Source organism: Panulirus ornatus, chromosome 2 (genome assembly GCF_036320965.1).
Source record: "Panulirus ornatus isolate Po-2019 chromosome 2, ASM3632096v1, whole genome shotgun sequence".
Classification (NCBI taxonomy): Eukaryota; Metazoa; Arthropoda; class Malacostraca; order Decapoda; family Palinuridae; genus Panulirus; species Panulirus ornatus.
The window spans coordinates 27843229-27861109 of NC_092225.1; the positions used below are offsets into that span (position 1 = coordinate 27843229).

At 37.5% G+C, this 17881-nt stretch overlaps 2 protein-coding genes across 5 annotated transcripts in view; one reads left to right on the forward strand and one right to left on the reverse strand.

Moving 5' to 3' along the window:
• Nucleotides 1-9097, forward strand: part of xmas (RRM_XMAS2 and SAC3_GANP domain-containing protein xmas) — a 52265-nt gene extending 43168 nt beyond the window's left edge. For all 3 annotated transcript variants that reach the window (XM_071672880.1, XM_071672900.1, XM_071672891.1), the window contains exon 2: nucleotides 945-9097. In XM_071672880.1, coding sequence (XP_071528981.1) covers nucleotides 945-6463 — 5519 coding nt within the window. In that variant the 3' untranslated portion in view covers nucleotides 6464-9097. The remainder of the gene's footprint in view (nucleotides 1-944) is intronic.
• A 4831-nt stretch (nucleotides 9098-13928) lies between these two features.
• The window catches only part of LOC139755010 (membrane metallo-endopeptidase-like 1), a 47936-nt gene continuing 43983 nt past the window's right edge, over nucleotides 13929-17881 (reverse strand). For both annotated transcript variants that reach the window (XM_071672920.1, XM_071672928.1), the window contains exons 19-21: nucleotides 17373-17557; nucleotides 16725-16798; nucleotides 13929-16508 (exon numbers count right to left, since the gene is read on the reverse strand). In XM_071672920.1, coding sequence (XP_071529021.1) covers nucleotides 16403-16508; nucleotides 16725-16798; nucleotides 17373-17557 — 365 coding nt within the window. In that variant the 3' untranslated portion in view covers nucleotides 13929-16402. The remainder of the gene's footprint in view (nucleotides 16509-16724; nucleotides 16799-17372; nucleotides 17558-17881) is intronic.

Consider the following 17881-nt stretch of genomic DNA (forward strand, 5'->3'; position numbering starts at 1 on the left):
TGCTGTCGGACTCTGCCTTTCAGATAGGGGTCCTGGAGTGATTAGATAGAATAGGTAAATAGAAGATTGGAGGAGTGGTCCAAACAGTCTTGAACATTAGTATGGTAGAAGATAATGTAAGAAATAAAAAATGTAAAGGCTTCCCCCAACAGTTTCAATGTAGGAGGATTTCAGCTAGTCCTTGTGGTGCACAATAAGTTTCCAAAGGAGAGGACCTTTATTTGAGGATGATAGGAAGTCGCAGACTGATGGCAGGAATGGAGATGTTGTGGAGTTTTTAGATTTGGGAGTGCTGAATCAGAAAAGTGCTGGTAGTTAACAGACAGATCTTGAGCCAGATGACAGAACTTTTGAAATTCAAGGTCAGTGAGGCATGCAACAGGTATGTGGATATCGAAATCAGCCCATGCTCCTCCTTTGAATTTGAGATATGAATGTACATTATTGTTAGAGATGAGAAAGAATTAATTGAAATGTCATAAAGTTGTTAATTCCTTGGGGTAGGTGAGGTAGTAGAACTGGGTGGTACTGAACTGAAAAAAAATAAGTAGAATGAATTGATTTGAAAAAGAATCAGTTCTAGAAGAGCTAGTGTCTTGAGATGTTTTGATATTGCTATTGTGGGAGCCTCCCCTACCCATGGCATCAGAGTTAACAGAACCCCAGAAACTCTTGGCACCTTAAAACAATGGGAACTTTGGGTCATTTTCATATTGAGTGTGCTCATATTCAAATGTACATTGAGACTGAGAAGGTAAATTAGTGCAAAAATACATTATGCTAAATGTATAAAGGGGTGGGTATACTGGGCATTTCGGTAAAAGATATTAAGTTTAACGTATTTAATTTTAGTGAGACAAAGTTGTGGGTGTCATTACTGACATGCATGCTAAGTCAGTTTCATGATTCCCATAATCTGTCTGTAATGTTATCATCTCTTGCAGGAGATGTCAGGATCAGAGTGATGGCCAACAGAAACAGTGAGAAGCATATCCCCACCAACCCCTTCCAGCTTTCCTTGGTTTCATCAACATCAACAAATTCTGCCTTTGCCTCAGCCACCCAGAATGATGCTAAAACTGACACAACTGACCAGCCCCTTCCTACAGTGTGTGGAGGAATAACATCAGTTTCAGCAGTACATGTGAGCCAACAACCGGGTTCATCTACTAGCACTTCAGTGAGCTCTAATATTTTTCCCAGTGTGCCCTTGCCAGCACAAGAACTCCTAGGGAATTTTTCAAAACCTTTTGGTGGACCTGGAATAGGGAAACATGAGACCTCAAGAGTCTTTGGTAATGGTACTGCGTCCCACCTACCAGGAACATTTGGACCTAAAACTGAGACAGGACCACCATTCCGGGTGCTTGACGAAGAAAAGATAGGCCCAACAGTGTCTAGAGGAATATCTAGCCCTTTTTTGGTATCTAATCCTTTCAGTAGAGTCATCAATAATGATTCGTCCAATACAAGTGAAAACATATTTGGGGGCACTGTTTCAAGTTTTTCATCAACACCCAAGTTATTTGGAGGAACTACAGGAGATACTGCAGAAGGATTACAACTTCAGAAGACAGAAGGTGAACAGGGTAAGACATCCATACTTCAGGTAACCCTGCCATCTTCAGTAGATGCAGCTACGTTTGGAACATCTCACTCATCAACCACTTCCGCACCCAGTCTCTTTGGTGGCGTGGTCAGTAGTTCCTCAGCAGTAAGTGTAACAGAGACCCAGCCCATTACTACTTCATCTTCTAGCATATTTGGAGGGAAAGCTGTAGAGTCCTCACGTATGCAGATATTTGGTAGTGTTCCAGCATTCTCTGCTTCAGTAACTTTTGGAAACAGCTCTCAGCCTAAAAGTACTATCCATGAAAGTAGGACTGTGTCTTCAGCAGAGTCTGTATCTTCCTCAAATCTTTTTAATGTCTCCTCCTCTGGTTCATTTAACATTCATCAAGAATTATGTGGAACTGATGAGTCTTCTGCCACCAGAACTGAATCCTCTGGCAAAACACACATTAAACCAAAAAAGAAAACTCTCTTTGATAAACTTGAAGACAACAAAGAAAGTGTTGCTGTGGTAGATCACAAATCATACGAAGCTGCACTAGAGCCCATACCTGCTTCCATTATCAAGCCAGAAATTATACCAGAACTGTTCGAAAAGGGTGACATACAAGAATCTAGCGGGAGTTCACCAGAATACCACAAAAAGGATTTAACCAAAATCATAATTGCTCTTATACCAGATAGCTGCATGGACAAGGAGATCCTGAAAAGGCACTTTGGGAAATTTGGGGAAGTGAAAAGAATCATGCTTAATAGTAAAGTGAACCAGGCAACAGTACAGTATAGCAACCACCATGCAGCATCTAAAGCCAAGAAAAAGGGAAAAAAGATTCATCCAATACTACCAGAGGTTAGGATTTTTTATGGTACTCCAGCACGTCGTAAAAGTGAGGAGAGTAATTCTGATGCTATGTTGTCAAAGAAGAAAGCAATAAAAACTTTGCAACAGAGTCACCAGTCTAGTGATCTTGATCCTTATACACCTCTAGAACGCCCCACTAATGAAACATTGAAATCAACAAAGCACTTCATTAATCGGACCAAGCCCCACAAGGCGATGCACACGAGTGTTGATAAGATTAGCTCTAGTAAGAAGAAGCAGAGTCATCCCGCACCCCCAGCAAAAGCAGTTAAAAGTAGAGACAAAACCATGAATGAATTCTGTGATCGTGACACTTATATGACTCATGAGCGCCCAGCTGATGAACTATCAAAATCTAAAAAGCTCTTCGCAGTTAGGGCTAAACCCCATAAGACTGTACATTTGAGTGTTGATGACAAGAGTAGCTCCAGTAAGAAGAAACAAACCCGACCTATATCCCCAGCAAGAGAAAAGAAAGAATCAACAATATCTTTTGAAGGTAAAGATTTGAAGACCATACTTGAATCTCAGGCACATAATAACTATGACAAATACTTGATCCTCAAGGCTCGAGACAAATATTTGCGTAATGAAAGGACACGAACATCAGACTTAAAGAAGGCAGTGTACTTGGCAGCCACTTGCTCAGACATGTGTCCTGAATTTGAACGTTATATGCGTGATGTCCAAAATGACCTCAGCTCCTATGAGATGACAAATGGGGTCCTTGATCCAAGACTTGCTATTAAAAAGTTTTTCAGGAGTAGTGCTGACAAAGATGTCCCTCTGCCACATGAACTTAGACCAGGCCCAGTTTTGCTGAGGACAATGGATTTCTTGATATGCAATATAATAAATCGAGGTGATGATGAAGATGTTGAGTTGGATGTTTGGTACAACTATCTGTGGAACAGGACAAGAGCAATTCGTAATGATCTGATGCAGCAGCAGTTGATAGATGCTGTGGCTGTAGTCATCATGGAAAGATGCACTCGCTTTCATATTTATGCAGCTGTACGTTTATGCCAGGAACCACCAGATCTTTTTGATGCTAAGATGAATACAGAACACCTTACCAAGAGCTTGCAGACTTTGAAGGAGCTCTACCATGACTTAGGAGAAAAGGGAGAATATTTTGATACAGAGGCTGAGTTCAGAGCATATGAAATGCTCTTAAATCTAAATCATGGAGAGACCATTGTGACCCAGTATTCTCAGTATAGAGAGGAAGTTCAAAAATCTAGTCATGTCCAATTTGCTCTCAGAGTTGTTCTTGCTTTAACAACAAATAATTATGTTAAGTTCTATAAGCTCATCAGAGGGGCCACTTACTTGCAGGGGTGCCTCCTGCACAGATACTTCAGGCAGGTGCGCTCTAAAGCTCTTAACACTTTGATTAGAGCTTATATTCCTACTAAAACAACACAGACAGTTCCCCTACAGACTATTATAAAAACACTTGGTTTTGAAGATGAGTCTGATGCAGTTACTTTTTTGAGGTGCCATGGGATCAGTTTAGTGAAGCAAAATGTTGTTTTGGACAGGTGTGCATTTATTCATCATCCTGAAGAGATACCACCATTGATAAGACCCATGAAACTAGTGGAGGCAAAGCTAACATGTTCAGTGGGGGAAATAATCCAAGGTGGACCTATTCCTGACAATCCTTTACACACACACGTCCCCCATAACAGTTTTGATGACCAGGGTTACCTTAAACCTATGGACAAGGATGCCTCTGACCAAAAAGGTGAAAAAACTAATAAAAATGTTGATATGCTGGATTCATCTCACCTGGTTCAGCAACCAGAAAGACAGCAAAATGATGAGTTATTGGTCCATGTGAAAGAAATTTATAAACTAATTGAATCAAGTGTCTTGGAGGAATTTATTACACAAGTTAGCACAGAATGTGTAGAAATGTTCAAGCATGAATTTTTGGAGAAGTCTTTGCTTGATATTAGTCATGAACTTTTGGAAGAAGGTGTTCAGATAGAAGTTAGAAATGTAAGTTGTGAAGGAATCGGTGAAGTTGAAGAAGAAGAACAAGAAATGTTAAGAAAGCAAAAGGAAGAGGAGGAGAGAGAGCGTAGATATTTAGAGGAGATGTATCATTCTGTAGCCACTGCCATTCACAATAATTTTATTCGTGAGTTTGTTGATGGATTTATCAGACAAATCTGTGAAGAATCTGTCCAAGAAGTTGAAATGCATGTGATTTTGGAAGAGTTGATGAAAGAACTGCCTTATTTATGCATTAGTGAAGTCATAATGGAACAGATAACAAAACTTAGTGAAGAGGTAATTGAAGAGATAACTGTAGAACAAGAAGTAAGAATTAAAGACTTTCAACAGAAGATTCTTTTCAGAAAGATGGGTGAGTACTTTCAGAAGTGGCGAATGCAGGTCTTGAAGGCACGAAGAAAGAAGCATTCCCAGGAGATGTTCCCCGCAAACTGCTCACACTTATCCATTGTGCAACAAAATGAAGCCTTTGGTTGGGGTTATCCTAGAAACAAGAATGAGAATAGATCAGCTTTGCAGCTGTTTGAGCTGGAATCTAACATCACAAAGAACTTAGAGAAATTGAACGTCAAGAACCAGCTCGAGAAAAAATGTGCGTGGTACCCATTATTTTTTCAATATCTTATCATGAAAGAAGAAAAGGTCCTACCATCACACAATTTGATAAGTCAGTACTTTAAAGTTTTAGTTTGTACAACTAACTCCACCAGTTCCACAGTTTTGCGCTGGTTAAGATCAAAGCTAGGTGATAAGGAAAATAATGATACTCAGGAACCACTGTACAATTGCTCTAGTTTTATTTCTAAAAAGAGTGGATTAGAGTATGCATGGGTTTTGCGGGAAGTGTCAGTTGACTCTTTGTCTGCTGAGGATGTTAGGGGAACTTCTGCTTTCTTGTTTGTTACATCATGTGTGGACAAACATGACCCAGAGTACTGCAAGATGCAGGATCTGTTAATGATGATGCCCATGGTATCATATTGTACAATATTTTATGGCTGTCAGCCATGTGACTCCAGTGGATGGACTGTGATGGAAGAAGATTTGTTACGACCTGAAACATCTCAAAAGCTTCAATCACTCCTGCTTGATTTTTGGAAGCAGCAAAGCAAAGAGATAAGATTAGTTTCAGCTCACATGAATAATTTTTTCTTTGGTTATATTTCAAAAAGATTTTTGGAACCTGCTCTCCGAATGCAGAATGAGAGAGTTCAGGATGGGAAATCCCCAATCCCTCCATCTGTACAAATTGATCTTTACAACAAGGTCATTGATCACCTTATTGAAGTGATAGAAGATAAAGACCTACAAAGACTTGAGTGGCCACCACCAGAGTTGAGCCATATGAGGCAGGTACCTCCACCAACATGGAATAGTACAGATGCCAGGCATGTACTTGATATACTTAATGATCTAAAACTACCAGACCTATGTTTAGAAGGAATCATGAGTTGGACAAATATTACCAACGTTCTGCATGCCTATGTCGCCAAAGTCTCTGGCCCCTCTGATGATGGGGTTGGGCTTGTTTCTCACCTGAATTCCCTTCTTTCTGGTACACTGAAAGTTTTAAGGCCTGAGCATGATTGTGATAGTGAGGACTGCTCTGATTGGCAGGTTCATGTATTGCAGCTTCCTTGGACAGAATTAGTGTATGCTTGCGTATCATACAAGGTGTCGGGGTTAAGCAGTATCCCCGTGTTTTACCAGCCCAAAAAGTTGGAGTCCTTCATTTGCCCACGTTCTTGGTGGACAGCTTGTGATACTTCAGAGTCATTATGGGAGGAGTTTGTGAAGGAAAATTGGCCACCAGGCTCAAGGAAACGTAAGCCTGATAAGGAAGATCAACTCCAAGTTGAGCGAACAAAAGTTAAGAAAGTCCCATCTAAACTGCTTAGTGATATTACCAGTGAGAAACAGAGATGTATGGAATTTGAAAAGAAACTTCAAGCTATGCTTGAAATTAATGAAGAACTGGAAATATTTTTGGATGTTGAGAGCTGAAAGCTTTTTTTTTTTTTCAATACTGTGCAGAGTTTGTAGAATCATTTTCCCAGAATCAGATAATATTACATGCATATCATACTATGTTTATGACCCTACAAACAGTTTTATTGGTTGCTTTGGCATGATAGCTATATATGAACGATTCAGTCTTTTGATAAATCTGATTTTGTTTGTTAAAATTACATCTACAGGTAAATCTAAAGCAGATTGTGTCAACCTTGTTTGAACTTGTAGTAGTATTTTCTGAAGTAGTTGCAGCCACAATTTTGTGAATGCTCAAAGTTGCTTCTGTGAAATACATAGTTTTGTTAAGGGCTTCTTTTTGTATGTAGCTGCAGTTGTACTGATTAGGAATATAAATAAAATACAAGGATGAAAATTATTTATCTGTTTTTGGGATGAAGTGAAAGTCTTAATTATCTAACCAAGTTGGGACCTGAAGTAAGGTGATGATTGGAAAAGTCGTGTAGATACCTGGAATTTTTTACAATGCAGGACTTTATATAAGAAATATTGAGGAATTAAGATGGAGAAAAATCTAGATAGATTGATAATGCAATACATTATAGTGTACATGCTCAATAAAAACGATATTTAGGTTCTTCTTTAGGTCTTGCAATGTTAGTATAGGTGAAGTGGAGGAGACTCCACAAAAGTTGGCTTACCTATGTCAAACTCATTGAATAAATTGATTCCAGACTCATCTTTTTACCGCATTTCATAATGTTAATTTACAGTTGAAAACATGTTCCTTTTTCTTTTTAACTGCTCCCCAGTGAAACTGTCTCTTCACTTTCACTGCTTTTAACTGAATCATGAAGGGATAGTGTGTATATATATTCTTACTTTTTTTAATACATATTCGCCATTTCCCACGTTAGTGAGGTAGCTTCAGGAACATATGACTGAGCCTTAGAGGAAAAATTCAGTACCACTGAGCCCTTCTTAACAAATGAGTTACATTCCTGGAAACTTATTGCTTTAGTAATCCATAGTTTAACATGGAATTGAAACCCATGTGTATAGGGTGATAAGTAAAACTTTCCCAATATATCTCTTATGTATGTACTGTACCAGAAACAGCTCAGCTTACCACCGGTGTACCACACTGTTGACTGAATTTATTTCATATTTAGTGAATTCTTGGTGGAAAAAAAGGTGATGAGGACTTATGGTGCTGTTGAAGTGGGGATGGGGTGGAGTTAGCGTTATTGTGCAGTGGACTAGGTTTATGTACATTACCCCTAGTTATCGGACGGATGCAGTAGCTATCATAGTATCAGAAGTGCTACAGATGAAATTTAATTGGATACTTAAATAGAAAAAAGATATGGTTGACATGCACCTGGATTGGGATAGGGTGGAGTTAGTGTTACAGGGAGGTGCAGTAGGCCTGTCTATGTCACCCCTCTATTATCTTATTCAGCGGCAGTTACTTTATCTCAAATAATGCACATGGAATTTATTAGATGTGCCAAACAAAGGTGGTAATAACGAGTTGATGTGCTGCTGGATTGATTTGAGATGGAGTGATTTTTTGTCTTTGTTTTCCCCTGAACTGTCTTAATTCAGCAGTTGTTGCCATCACTGGTAATGCAAACTTTTTCATAGCCCTGACATCTTTTAACAGCCTTGGGATTTTCTGAAAGAAAATAAAATCTCCATTAAAATTCCCTCCAAGCTTAAGCATTGTGATCTTTGGTGGCTATAATCCCTGGAGCAGTCTTATTGTTCTCTGTTCTTGAATATCCTGGCTGGCATTCTTTTCCAGAAGCTAGTCTCATTTGCTTATTAACACATTGAGATATTTGATCCCATGTTATAATTTTCTTTTAATACATGAAACAACAAGATGACTATGTTCAGAGAGCGCATTGGGTCACAGATGTTTTTAAGTACAAGCTCTCACTGCCAACAGGTTGAATGGGAATCCAATTGTTTTTTGCCATTGCTTGTGAAATACATATCGAAAATTGTTTTTCTTGTCCTTATGAAATGCATTATTGCTGAAAGCTTACAGCATCTTAAAGTATTACATTATTAAAGAAAAAGTTAAATACAAGGGAAACCAAATATATTGTTTTTTAACAAAACTGTTGCCATTGTGAATTGATAATGTCATTTTGAGTGTGTACCCTATTTCTTGAATGTCATTACTGTGATGTGAAGCATCCTGTGAAGTGCCATTTAAGTTGGGTTCTCCAGTACCAGTGAGAGCAGTCCCTGAAAAACAATTTAAAGGATTCTGAAAGTGTAAACAAAAGTGACTTGAGTGCTTGAGGATCAGTGCCTCCAGTAGCCAGTGTAAAAGTTTTAGTTAAGGGTTCAAGAGTCAGATAACTGGAATTTTGATGAGTAAATGGTATTCAGCTGACTTTGACAAATGCTGTTGGATAGCTGAAATAATCAAGCACCTGAAAGTCAAGTAATCAGACTTTTTCTTTGTTTATGAACCTAAGGTTATCATAATTGTTTACCAGAAAAGTACTTTAATTCTTTTCATATCTTGAGAGGTTGAGCTTTAGTACATGTAATTATTTTATGTTGTAGTGGACATAACCAAATTTTGTACATTTTTTTCTCATGTTGCATTTTTCTATACTGAATTAAATGGAAAGTATTTTTACAATATTGTCCTCTTTCATTATTCTTTTAACACATAAATAAAAACATGCATGTAATAGCAACAGGTAACACAAAAAACAGGCATCATGAGCAACAAACAAAAACATGCAACTAAGAGCATCATGTAAAAAAAAAAAAAGGCTCATAGGAGCAATAGGCAAACAAAAACATGCTTTTACAAGCAACAGGTTAACAGAAAGTGCATGCATATATCATAATGAATAAAATGAGAGGATAGTATTTTATAAAATCATAAAACATATCCATGATGATACACAGAATGAAAATTATGCAACTAACATAAAAGTAAGCAAATAGATAGGAAACAGAAAATGCCCATATCAGAAAAAGTAAAACAAAAAGGAAATGATGATGAACCCTTGGTACAGCTCGCTTAAGAAAAATGGCTACTTATGTTTCAAATATTTTACATAGTCCATTGACTTTACTTAAATACGCAGAGCATGATTTGGAGTATTATATGAAGGACTTTAAACAAGATGATAATATTCACGTAAATGAAGGAAATTGTGGTAAATTTGCTTAAAAGTCAGTAATATACTTGTCTAACATTAATGGGACCTTTCATATCCTCAGCTTGTTGCCAATATGACTGTAGAATTATACTAACATTATGATTAATCTCCTGTGTCATGTGTATATATGGTATAATTAGACTTGCTCATGGAAAATCAAGATAAATCTTGATTGCTGGAAAGGTTCAGTTGATTTTGCACAAATGTAGCACCTATTTTTACTCTGAATTAACCGCACTACTATTACCTTATTTTTTATCTGTGAATAAAAAAAAGTGTTCCATATCATGCTTGACAAGGATTTGTTTCTTTTTTATTAATTTTATTATGATTTGGTAAACAGAGAAGAGGTAGTGAAAGCTTTGCGGAAGATGAAATCCAGCAAGGCGGCGTGTTTGGATGGCATTGCAGTGGAATTTATAAGAAAAGGGGATGACTGTGTTGTTGACTGGTTGGTAAGGTTATTCAATGTATGTATGGCTCATGGTTAAGTGCCTGAGGATTGGCAGAATGCATGCATAGTGCCATTGTACAAAGGCAAAGGGGATAAAGGTATGTTCAAATTACAGAGGTAAAAGTTTGTTGAGTATTCCTGGGAAATTATATGGGAGGGTATTGATTGAGAGGCTGAAGGCATGTTCAAATTACAGAGGTAAAAGTTTGTTGAGTATTCCTGGGAAATTATATGGGAGGGTATTGATTGAGAGGCTGAAGGCATGTACAGAACATCAGATTGGGGAAGAGCAGTGTGGTTTCAGAAGTGATAGAGGATGTGTGGATCAGGTGTTTGCTTTGAAAAATGTATGTGAGAAATGCTTAGAAAAACAAATAGATTTGTGTGTAGCATTTATGGATCTGGAGAATGCATATGATAAGAGTTGATAGAGATGCTCTGTGGAAGGTATTAAGAGTATATGGTGTGGGAGGCAAGTTGCTGGAAACAGTGAAAAGTTTTATTGTGGATGTAAGGCATGTGTACGAGTAGGAAGAGAGAAAAGTGGTTGGTTCTCAGTGAATGTCGGTTTGCGGCAGGGGTGCGTGATGTCTCCATGGTTGTTTAATTTGTTTATGGATGGGGTTGTTAGGGAGGTGAATGGAAGAGTTTTGGAGAGAGGGGCAAGTATGCAGTCTGTTGTGGATGAGAGGGCTTGGGAAGTGAGTCAGTTGTTGTTCGCTGATGATACAGTGCTGATGGCTGATTTGGGTGAGAAACTGCAGAAGCTTGTGACCGAGTTTGGTAAAGTGTGTGCAAGAAGAAAGCTGAGAGTAAATGTGAAGAAGAGCAAGGTTATTAGGTACTGTAGGGTTGAGGGTCAAGTCAATTGGGAGGTAAGTTTGAATGGAGAAAAACTGGAGGAAGTGAAGCATTTTAGATATCTGGGAGTGGATTTGGCAGCGGATGGAACTATGGAAGTGGAAGTGAGTCACAGGGTGGGGGAGGGGGTGAAAGTTCTGGGAGCATTGAAAAATGTGTGGAAGGCAAGAACAATATCTCGGAAAGCAAAAATAGGTATGTTTGAAGGATTAGTGGTTCCAGCAATGTTATGTGGTTGCGAGGCATGGGCTATAGATAGGGTTGTGCGAAGGAGGGTGGATGTGTTGGAAATGAGATGTTTGAGGACAATATGTGGTGTGAGGTGGTTTGATCGAGTAAGTAAAGAAAGGGTAAGAGAGATGTGTTGAAATAAAAAGAGTGTGGTTGAGAGAGCAGAATAGGGTGTATTGAAATGGTTTGGTCATATGGAGAGAATGAGTGAGGAAAGATTGACAAAGAGGATATGTGTGTCAGAGGTGAAGGGAATGAGAAGTGGGAGACCAAATTGAAGGTGGAAGGATGGAGTGAAAAAGATTTCGAGTGATCGGGGCCTGAACATGCAGGAGGGTGAAAGGTGTGCAAGGAATAGAGTGAATTGGAACGTTGTGGTGTACCGGGGTTGACATGCTGTCAATGGATTGAACCAGGGCATGTGAAGCGTCTGGGGTAAACCATGGAAAGTTTTGTGGGGCCAGAATGTGGAAAGGGAGCTGTGGTTTCAGTGCATTATACATGACAGCTAGAGACTGAGTGTGAACGAACGTGGCCTTTGTTGTCTTTTCCTAGCGCTACCTCACACTCATGCGTGGGGAGGGGGTTGTCATTTCATGTGTGATGGGGTGACGACAGGAATGAATAAAGGCAGCAAGTATGAATTATGTACATGTGTATATATGTATATGTCTGTGTATGTATATATATATATGTATACGTTGAGATGTATAGGTATGTATATGTGTGTGTGTGGATGTGTATGTATATACATGTGTATGTGGGTGGGTTGGGCCATTCTTTCGTCTGTTTCCTTGCACTACCTCGCTAACGCAGGAGACAGCGACAAAGTATGATAATTAGATAAAAAAATGAATACTTAATTGCTGTTTCCCACATCAGTGAGGTAGCACCAAGAAACAGAAAGAATGGCCCATCCTCTCTTATCCACATATCACAAGGAATTATGTAAAGCACATATAAACACCCTTATCTCAAAGTGATTTTCAGTGCGAAGCTAATTTGATAAACAGGCTTGTTATCACATATCTACAATCATAGCATGTTATCATATGTACAATCATTTTAGGTACTGTGATTGTTTATATGATAGTTTTTTCTTTTTTTTGAGAATGAAAGTGTACCACTGAATCTTATATTAATTGACCTGGCATTTGCCCTTAGAAACACTTTTCTTACCACCATGTGTTTATTTTATAGTTTCTTTTGATAATGAAAGTGTATTACCTAATCTTACATTGATTAACCTGGCATTTGCCTTTAGAAACACTATCCTTACCACCACATGTAACATTGTAAAATGTAAGTTACTGTAATCCCTGAATGCTATATCAGTATTATAAAACTTAATCACTCAATATTCAAAGCTCTTAGCAATGTGGAAAAAGATTTAGACTTATTCTGGAAACAAATGAAACCAATCTGCATTCCTAAGCATGTAAGATACTTTTTTAATTTCAACTGCATTCAATAAATATCACATGGCATGAGGAAGATTCTGTTATGTTTTGGGTAAATTTTGACTAAAACACCAATAATAGAGGGAAACATGGGTCCCCCAAATGAAGTTTTAGGTCTTTATGCATTTTGTTAACAGGGTCCCAGTTGGTTTTACCTGTTTCCTTGATTATACCCCTTGTTACTTTGTGTGGAGAAATGTCCCCAATCTGCATCATTTGTAATAATTATAAATAGTCCATTGATAGGCTTTTCATCCATTTTCAGCATCTGTTTCTGCAATGACCCTGATTATTTTATTAAGAATTACTGTAGTTTAAAGATTTGGTATCAACCTCAAAGGATCATGAAAAAGTACTTAATATAAAGAAATAGAATTTTTACTTGCTAAATGCCATATGACTCCATGAAATAATCAAATGTTTCCCCCAAGAAATAACTTCTTTCTCCAATTTGGGTTTTTTGGGGAATCGGTAAGAGACTTCAGGAGTTTCTCTGCAATTTGACTTTCTTGAGACACAGCATTTATTAACATACACATGGACTTGTGGAGTTCTCTGCCATGATGCAAAGCAAAATGTTGATATAGTCAAGAAAACGCATACATTGGTTGATGTGGTATTATAAGTTGATTTATTGGTTATTTGGGATCCAGTTTATCAACCGTCAGGCCCATGGTTATTATAACCATCATTGTCAACCTACTACATTTACCAGTGAAAAACAAAAATAAAGAATTCTTTAGGAGACACAATGATGTATGGTGTCATGTATCATTGAGCTCGGAACTGAAATGTATACGAAATATCGCTTTTATATTAGATGGACTTTATGGCAATCTAGGGAAGTTTCTTTCCTGGTTAATTAACAGACAGGGTGGCACTTCACCAGCAGTACAATAACCTCACGTCTCCAAAAATGTCAAATTTGGCACACAAGATAAAGAGAACCATACTTTAGTAATTCCTTTCTGTTGAAAGTCATCTTTTAGTTTAAGGACCATTGGTACAGTGATATTAATAATATTATACACACAATTTCATGTCAATAGCACGTTACATTACTGTGTTGTGCATGTCATTAAGCACATTTATATAATCATAAACATTCTATATGTCATTATATGCATGTCTGAAAAGTGAATTATGCAGATAATAATGTATTGTACATCTACTCACATTAAACATTCATAAGTATTGCTGTACATTTCACATTTGAACTTTTTACCTGTAATTTGTCAGATGTATCTTGGATATATCCATACCCTGTGTACCACAGGAAGAAGAATACTATAAAGACCGTGAACTGAAAATTTTATGTGCAAGAAATCATACAGAGCTGAAATTCTTCCTGTCTTCATATAAGGTCATAAGAGATTCACACGGACTCTAGACTGTATTTTTCTGTAATAATAATCAGAAATGAAGAGTGTACATGGTATAAGACAAGGATACCTGAGTGTGACAATATCTCAACAGTCTGGCGAGTCCCATTGAGGGAATCTCACAAGACGGGTAGTCTAATACATCACAGTTTGCTAGTCCTACCTAATGGCAAATCTCACTATCCTTAAAAAGAAGAGTTTAAGCAGTGGGGCACCATGAGTGTAAAACTCACTCCATACTGTACAAATAGGCAATTGTATTTCACAGGCGATCCTAGGAACCGGTCTGAGCAAGGCTATTAATTGCATGATTGAAATATCTTGTTTTCATTTGGATTGTGACAGGCTATGTAGGATTTTTTTCATTTTGTGAGGTCATTTATATGTTAATATTTTTTCATGTTGGGAGATGGCCATGCCTGAGACATGATGCTGTAAATTTTTTTTCCAGGTAATGAAATTGGAGAGGAGCATTCTCAGATGTTATAAGCATATGGAAAGATAGAACAGGAATAATACCTATGAAAGTGTATGTGAATGAGTTAAAAAAGAGGATTAACAAAATCAGATGCGGCTAAAGTATGCTAGTATATGGTTGAGAAATGCATTGAGAAGGAGTGTGCAGAAATGTGTAAGGACTAGGTTGCACAAAACTCCAAACAGGTAGTTAAGTCCATAACACGATACATTTATAAAATAAGCCACTATATAGCATCAGGGAAAATGATACACCAAATGTTAATAGTAAGCTGTACACATTGAATAAAAAAAATATTAAGTACCTTATACTAAAAGACTTTTACAAGATAAATTTACCAGATATGAAATTGCAGCATACTAGGTCACATGGTTGAGTTAGAGCACATTTGCATACCAAATTTAGGATTTTTTAAACATGTAGCATTTCTTGACTTCACACATTATGAGCATACCAAAAACAAAGTTTTTTGTGAAGGTGCTTGTGACAATTACCATCCCTGAAAAACAAAGATATTCTGGTGTACAAAAAGAGGAAAGTGGCGTGTGATCTGCCTATTACTAAAAGATACTGTTGACTGCTGATAATTCACAGACCCCTGAAGCCCCCATCCATACATGTGCTTAGGCAACCTCTCCATCCAGTTATAAATTGTCTGAGATTTTCCCTCATTAATTTCAGTTCAGATTTCTAATTAGGGATATGGAGAGGGAGTATGGGTAGCAAATGCCTTTTTGGTGGATAAACTGTACTGAAAATATATGTATGAAATGATTCTGGTGTAGATCATATTGATTAAAAAACAAAGAACGACTTAATAATCATTCCATCACTAGAAGTGAAAAAAAATTTAACAAGGTGGCAAAATTTTCCATTATTATTTATAATACTGATGGTGCAGCAGCTTGTACATAGATCTCACATAGATCTCACAAACCTAAATTTATTTTATGCTGTTTACCTGTCATTCTCTTAGACAACATTTTTTTTTTTAAACAACTATAAAATAAATTGTGGTAGAGACATTGAAGGTGAACTTCCTCATGAGGTTAGAGGTTAAAAAGCACCTTAGTATGATTAAACACTTGGAAAAGATATAATGAGAGTGCAAGTAGAGTCCTTCATACTACCAAATTCTAGTATCTTTGACGGGTGAAGGAATAAAGAAAAATTGGGAATACCAGAAAGCACAGATTAGACACTAAAGGCTCTTATCCTGGTACCAAATGCCTCCACTAAGTTTTTTTTTTTTTTTGTGTGTGTGTGTGTGTGTGTGTATGTTTTCTCTGTTACAATTCATTGTAAATGGTTATGAAAAGAGGAGTGCTATTTGATAAGGCATGTGGCATGAACAAACTAGGCTAAGATGACAAAGTTACAAGGAAGAGGAAAAAATGAAGACATATTTAGGAATTAGCCAATTACAAAGTGCATTAGCAATTGAAAGTGTTTTAAAATTTTGCAAGAAGGGATGAGGCACATGATGGAGGAACTGCATTTGATACCCGATAGGTAGTGGATGACACATTGCATGAGGATTTTTTTTTACGGAAATAAATTTTCATTCTCTGACAAAGTTTCTAATGTTCTGGTAACTCTTTTCCAGTAAATAAGCATCAGATGAGGTAGGTTTCATTTTTCTTAAATGTTTCTCAGTTTAATCCCAATATCATTACTGCCATGTGGCTTGTGACCATTCTTTGCCTTGCATACTCCATTAAATGGCAGAGTAGACAAGCCTCATTCTTCATGAAGAATGATACACAAGAAACTGATAAATAACCCATGCAAATGACATGAACTGTTTTGAATATATTCAAAGGATAAACTTCAGTAAACTCAATACATAAAACTTGTAATTAACTAATGGATGAATTTGCTCTCCCAGAATTAAAGGATACTTGAGCTGTTAGCCCAAGACAAAGGGATGCTGCATGGGGAGTTTCATTTTTGATCCATCTTGGCAGTTGAAGGCTTTAGCAAAGAGTGGGTCATTTCTGAGGACTATATTTACCCTGCAGAATGAAAAGACACATCTGGTTAAAAAATATGTGGTAAAGATAGCAACTTATATCCCAAAAAGATGATTGTATAACATATCCTAAAGTTGAATAAATAGTAAGAAGACAGTACTGTAATACCATTACAGAAGAGTGTAGATAAACTTTTATCTGTCATAAAGAAAAATTGTGATGAAGGCAAATAAAATTGATGCAATTAAAGAACAGTACCTCAGTCTAGGTGGTAAATGCTCATTCTCCATCAGTGTTAACATATCAACATCACTGCTTCCACTACATTGGTTCTGAAAAGACATGAAAGTTTCAAGTACTGCTTGCTTAGCAAGACTGAACTTGTTTCTAAGACTGTATTTCATGAGTGTGTGTTTTTTCAAAGAAATTGATCCTGGGATAATTATAAAGAACCTAATTACTGAATGACAAACTGAAAACTGGTGCACCTTCCTCAACACTGAACCAGAACACCCACAGCAATGAACTCTGGTGCAAATTAAAGAAAATCCACTTTTATCACATTAGGCCAGCCCCCATTTATTAAGCACTCTTGATCCATATCAATGAAATCCCTTCTCAAAGAACACAAAAAGACTCAGACTACTCAAAAATCAGCCACAAACCATCCTGCCACCTAAATACGAAAGTCACAGGTACCTACACATAATCCATCTAGAAACAACTACCCACCCACCCTTCGCTCCCACTGTTAGAAGCAGTGCAACTAAATCATGTCAAACTTTCACATCAATAACTATGGCAATGATTATCCATTACAGTGATGTGTGCACTAGTAATGCACTGATGAATTAGGAAGAAAGTACTGAGCATATGGCATTTACCTCAGATTAAAAATTACAATACCTGAACAGTGCGGAGATAGTAGAGCTGTGAAGGATTCAAGTCCAGCCATGGCAGTCGTTGCTCCGGTGAGAATAAGGGAGGTAAGTAAGGGGATGATGTCTCGCGCTTAAGTCTTGTTGCTGAAGGATTTCCAGATAGATACCGATTCACTGACCGTCTTCGATGAGAGTCCATACCTCGACCACCTTTTTTTGAAAGTGAATACAGTGTTTCTGCTTATATAAAACTTTTACTGTAACGGCAGTAACAGGTGGGTATAGTCCATTCACTTATGTCATCACAATTTCTTTTAGCAACATTCCTACCCTTGCAGGATCTTGCTTTCCCCTGGTGCTCCTCACTACATCCTCTCAAATGCAGATAGATAATCCCAGTTTTGCTAAGAGATTAGAAGGAAGATCTGAAGATGATGTTTAAAAGATATGTAAGGAGCTCATTGACAAATGCAGCTCAAAGACTGGCTGCTTTATTTGCCCTGGTTCAGTCCACCGACAGCTCATCACCCCTGG